Source organism: Sinocyclocheilus rhinocerous, unplaced genomic scaffold (genome assembly GCF_001515625.1).
Source record: "Sinocyclocheilus rhinocerous isolate Xijiao unplaced genomic scaffold, SAMN03320098_v1.1 scaffold1677, whole genome shotgun sequence".
In the NCBI taxonomy this organism is placed as follows: domain Eukaryota; kingdom Metazoa; phylum Chordata; class Actinopteri; order Cypriniformes; family Cyprinidae; genus Sinocyclocheilus; species Sinocyclocheilus rhinocerous.
The window spans coordinates 157,826-163,808 of record NW_015646345.1 but is presented as its reverse complement, the minus strand read 5'-3'; the positions used below and the strand labels follow the sequence as shown (position 1 = coordinate 163,808).

Genomic DNA, 5,983 nt, shown 5'->3' with positions numbered 1-5,983 from the left:
TAACCCTCTGCAATTACATTGTGCTTAACACACCAAGCCACAAAACTTGTGCATGTTTTTTCATGCACAAGACAATGTATAATTACATCTTAATTGCTGTGAATTTCAGGATACCTACCTTCTTATATATATAATTCTACAATTTAAAAAAAAAAATGTCTACAATGTGCAGAATTTGTAATTATATTGCAGTAAAGTCATGCTACAGGACAGTTTTTAAAGTCCTGAATGATTTCCTTTTGGGTATTGTTCTAAAAGATCTAGTCTTATACAATACAGTAAGAAAATCTCATTAGCATTATTTGGGATTGCTTCAAAATTATGTTATCATTTTACTACTATTACAGTTTTTGCCTACTTTTATTGATCTTTTATCGAATTTTTCATGACCGTCATTCTGAAAAGTCAGAGTTGATGTTTCAGTCAGTGCACTAGGTGGCAGCATGTAAATGGCTCTTTGATTGCTGTGAACCAAATGAGCTCATCAGTCTGTCTGTTGGCTCTATGAATATTATAATAAAAACTGGTCATGTCAGACATGTGTGTATATACATGCAGGTGTGATGGGTCATGTGGTTACTCAAAAACACCTGTAAATTCATGACACAGTTTGTTATTGTGTTATTGTAAATTCATCAATTTCCATTTTCAAAGACATTTTCTTTGTTTTAAGTTTTGGATGTCAACTTTTTAAACCCTAAGGTAATGGATTTGTAAAAGTCCTTGTCTATTTGATTGAAAAACTTTTTCTATTGCTAGTTTTATAATTAGATTTGTAACATCTTATTTTAAAACTTTACAGGAGAAATTAAAGAAGTGTGCTGCTCATTTGAAAATGTACCATTTTTAGTATACGCTGATTGGTGTAAAAACTACAGAAGAGTGAGTGAGAGGGAGAGAGAGAGAGAGAGAGAGAGACGGTATGGATGGGGATTTGGAGCGGGGGGTCAGAGGGGGAGGGCTGGGGCGCTGTTAGTGGCAATCAGCTCCAAAGTGGCTCACACACACTCACACCAAACACATGCTCTCACATTGACACACACACACACACACTCATATACACACACTGGCAGGAGTCAATCTGTCAGTCAATACCTCAGGATGTGTGTGAGCTGTCCACATGAACACACGGTAAGAAACATGGACATTTTAAAACAAACGTTTTCTTCTGTTGTCTCTCCATTTCTCCCTCTGTCACTCTCTAGTCATGCTAGTTTTATCCTGACACTCTTTTTTATTCTCTTTTGTATTCCACTCTCAAATCCTCTCTTTTCCCACTTTATCTTCTCTTATATTCTTCCCATAAAACTTAAGAAAAAACAGTTGAAGGTTAACTGTTCTCTCAGCTAAAATAATTAATTGAATAATGATTGTTAAGTCTTAAAAACTGTTTTATACGCTTATTGACAGGCATTTTAATGCTAACATGTCAGTTAAAGTTGGAGTTACAAATGAATGTCTATTTAATCTATTAAAACTAATAATTACTAATTAAAACTAACACTTTTTCTTCATATTCAAGTTTGTAGATTTTTAGTAGTTAGCCGTTTTAGTAGTTTATAATCTAGCCTCTTAATTTAAGGTTATCTACTTTGCTTTATATTAAGTGAAACAGATTTTTCATTATTTAAATTTCAGTACATGTTGATTTCAAATACTTTATGAAAGTTATGAATTATTAAAATGAATTCCTGCCTAATCTCAAGATGTTTCTGTACTATTTTTTTTCCCTCTAAAGACACGATGTAAAATTGTTTAACATAACTCTTGGCAATATTGGAATTTAAATTTGGAATTATTTGAAGTTGTAACTAAGACTTGAAACCTAAAATCTTTCTTTATTATTTTATCTTCATATTTGTACTTTTTAGTAGATTGAGTTCATGATCTAACCATTTAGGTGTGTCACCTTGCTTGCTACCATATAAAAAATAAGTAAATAAAATAAAATAAATTGTACCTTTGATTTTATGCCAGTTTCAACATATGGATTGTCAGTTTTAAAATATGTAAACTTGTGTGATCTCAAGATGCCATAGTATTCATTTTTTAACACAACATTCTTTGAATGGTTCAATTCTCTGTAGATAAGATGTGTTTAGTTTGGCTGTCTTTTACCCTATAATGAATACTTTGATCTGTATTTCATCAGTCCTAACATTAAATATTGTTTGAATCGTATACACTTATGTTAAGGAGCAACTGTTCAGTGGAATAACTGGATTGATGGTTTAAGATTATGGGATTGGGTTTAGGCCTTTCCACTATTAATCTGAAACTGTTTGCAACCCATAAATCAACGGTATACATAATAAGCCAAGAAATGAACAGCCGGTTATCACAAATGTTCTGTAACGTTTCATGAAAATGAATGTCTTAATGTGTCATTATCAGCCTTTATTGTAATATCAGGACAGTCTTTGGAATTGTCATGTCTAATGTGGCATAACCTTCCAGCACATCAGTTAGTATGCTAGTCATTACCTGCTAATGTAGTCCTACTATTATTGGTCGCAGATTACCATACAGTATATGCACTGTATCGCTGGAGAAGACTGTGGATGTCTAATCATGATTTTTTTCTCTCTCTTTCTCTTTGCCAGTTTCAGATGATAAAACTGGAAGCCTTCAATTCAAAGAAACAGGCATTTTAACAACTGAGTCTAATTTGGCACATTATTGTTTCCATCTCTGTGTAAAAACTGAAGTCTGTTGTTGTTCGCCTTGAAAACTCAAAGACAACAACTTCCATACTTCCTGTCGACACAGCAATGTCTTCATCTCTGCCACTGCCCTCTTTGCCCTCAAGCCCCCTGGCCATGGAGTATCTCAATGACTTTGACCTGCTCAAGTTTGAAGTGAAGCCTGATACCCCTCCGCCTCCTCCAACCTGCCTCTACCCCAAACCAGGCATCCATCAAGAGTTGAACGGATCTCCGTATGCTCCTCGCCCTCCTCCTGACTCCAGCCTCAGCTCCAGTCCCTACACCTCACTTCCTCCATCACCCACGCTCAGTGACGGACACCCACCACCATCTGCATCCTCCTCTTCCTCCTCTCTCTCTTTCCCGTTGTCCATCTCCACCGGGTACATGTCAGGCCAGAGCTCCGGCTCTCAAGGAAACCTGGACGGAAGCCCAGCCACTGGAGGCCCCACGCCATGTTCAAACCCGACCTCCTTGGAGGACCTGCTCTGGTTGGCTGCATTGCAGCAGCAGTTCGGTGGGGAGCCCGGAGGTGCCGCGTCTCTGCTGGGAGCTCTTGGAGGAGTGCCGGATCGAGGGGACCGGGATCGAGGAGGGTTCCTGGGATGTGAGGATGCAGTGGAGGCCCTGCTAAACTCTGCTGCTGCAGCCGCCGTAACTTCACAGGTAATATATTTGGACCATGTAGTTGTTTGTGTTAGGCCCAAGCAATTGAACACTAACACTTCTAACTTTGAAGCTCAATTTTAGACACCATTGCATTCCAAGAGTTGTTGAAAAACAATTCACTATATGAGTGCATGTTGCATTCTTAGCGTACAGTTGAATGCGTAGACTTTCGAAGTATATTCCATTTGATAGCGTGCAGAAATTCAGGCGGTCGACACATGCACTCTAGAAAGGTTCATCTTAGTTCAGTGTCTGTGCTATTATTCTTCAGAAGTTATGACTGATGAAAATGTCTTTTGTATTCTTTTAAACTAAAGTTGAAGCCCTCACACAAGCGCTTGTCAAAGCAGGCGTCTGTTGTTGTTGCAGTCTCTGGTATTTTGTTGTTGATGTTGTTCTGTCTTTTTAGTTTTAGTTTCTACTGTGAAGCAATGGCCCAGGTCAGTGTTACCACCTTGTGAAACAACTGATTAGTGCAAAACAAGTTCAATGTGCATGCGCGACAAAGTACGCATGGTTACGAAATGGTGACCAAATTTGCATCATGCGCACTGTACGCAGACGCTCGCATATGCATAAAAAAAGTATTCTTTTGGCTTTAGCGTTAAATTAGCAATAATCATCTTCTTTGGTCCAACTTCTTAATAGGGTAATATACTGTTATGGCAGAACAACAATTTAAAAAGAATCTTTCAAATGCGCAAGTTTCTCCATCGCCCCCTTGAATACAAAGGTTTGTTACCTCTGCAGCAATGAAAAAGGACATATTTAGTAGCATTTAGTAACATTTATTCATGTTGCATTATGTAAATCCTGCAGTTTTCAGTTCCAACCCTGCTCCAACACACCTGCCTGTATTTTTAAGTACTCCTGAAGGCCATGATTATATATAGAGTTTGCTATAGAGTTTAGCACCAACCAAACAAGCACACTTTAACCAGCTAATCATAGTCTGCCGATCATAAGCTAATGTTTCCATCCAAAGTTGTCTTTGTGAGACAGTTCTGGAAGGTAATTATACAAAATCATTTTGATGATGTACTTTCGCTCAGGTTATTAAAACAACGTTTGCGATGAGATCGGTCCTCTGGTTCAACCACGTATCCAATCGCATGATTGCATTGAGGCAAAGTCACATGAGTTTTTTCTTGCGCATCAAGGAATTTATTCGGTAAATGTATTTCCATCATAGTTCATGCGCTTGTTTTGTTATCTTATTGGCCAGTGTTTCTCAATCCTGGTTCTAGAGCAACCCAACACTGGACATTTTGAATGTCCCATTTTGAATGTCCCATTTATCTCAAACCAATTTCAAGTCTAATATATATTAGAGCTAATGACCTGAATCAGGTATTTTTGATTAGGGAAATATACAAAATGTGCCGTTTTTTCTCCAGGAACAGGGTTGAGAACCACCGGCCAAGGGAAACCACTGGCCAAATGTGTTTGTCCAAATGTGCCATTTTCATTGTAATCTCTTTCTAATGTGCTCTTTGTATCTCCTCCGCTCTTTCACAGTTCCCAGTTTTGTCTCAGAGTTCGAGCAGCAGTCACATGGGTGACTCCAGCAGTGACAGCGGTGCTGATGTTGTTCTTAACAAGCCGTCAGACATGTGTCACCGCCCTATACTGGTCGTTTCTTCTACCCCTCCATCTCTCTCCAATCTCAACACATCGACCAGTCCCTTCTTACAACCCCTCAGTCCACAGAGCCGCCTCCATCACCCACACCATCCAATGCAAGGCCATTATCATCATCATCATCTTTATCATCATCTGCAAGTCACCCAGGTACTTGCAGTCACCAGTTTATCCAATTTAACCAAAATGGTTGTCAACACAGTCACATGCAGGTACTCAACAGGGATCAGATTTCTTCAGCAGATAAGTTTCCAAAATATTTTTTTAGTTTTTCAGAAATCTCTTTAAAAAGTGAGGAAACTCTTTTAAAAAGTGTGTACGTACTTTATTTACACTTAAGTGGCCTTTTATTTCATTAAAGGGATAGTTCACCCCAAAATTCAAATTCTGTCATCATTTACTTAGCCTCAATTGAGTTTCTTTCTTCTGTTGAACACAAAAGAAGATATTATGAAAATCTTGGTAACCAAACAGTTGCTGGTAGCAAAATATACAAAAAAATACTATGGAAGTCAATGGGCTTCCAGCTACTGTCTGGTTACCAACATTCTTCAAAATCTTTAGTGTTCAACAGAAGAAAGAAATTAATTAACATCAGGGTGAGTAAATGATGACAACGTTTTCGTTTTTGGGTGACCTGTACCTTTAATTTTATGTTATCCGCAAGTATTTTATTTTTCTTTAAATATAATTAGAAAATATGAATACATTTAAGCACGCTTTTTTCACAAATGCCTTGTTTCATATTTTGATCTACAAATGGTTAGTAATGTTGTTTTGAAGCGTGTTGAAAGCAATTTGATGGATGTGGCTGGCGAATGCCTGTCTCTAAATGTGGAGCAGTGCTATCAGATTATGGTAAAATCTACTATTATTGTGATGTAATCCTGATCACTGTCACTTACACTCAGTCAGATTATGCTGTATGGAAATGTGCTGCTAAAATCACTCTCACACACACACACACA

At 37.8% G+C, this 5,983-nt stretch overlaps 1 protein-coding gene across 2 annotated transcripts in view; it reads left to right on the top strand.

The window, feature by feature from the left end:
• Positions 1–1,017: 1,017 nt before the first annotated feature.
• The window catches only part of LOC107707327 (transcription factor MafA-like), a 13,399-nt gene continuing 8,433 nt past the window's right edge, over positions 1,018–5,983 (top strand). Inside the window, exons 1-3 of one of the 2 annotated variants that reach the window (XM_016511318.1) lie at positions 1,018–1,131; positions 2,610–3,371; positions 4,893–5,165. In XM_016511318.1, the coding sequence (XP_016366804.1) occupies positions 2,772–3,371; positions 4,893–5,165 (873 nt within the window). In that variant the 5' untranslated portion in view covers positions 1,018–1,131; positions 2,610–2,771. Of the gene's footprint in view, positions 1,132–2,603; positions 3,372–4,892; positions 5,166–5,983 lie in introns of both variants that reach the window. The other variant, XM_016511317.1, reaches the window with a different exon arrangement.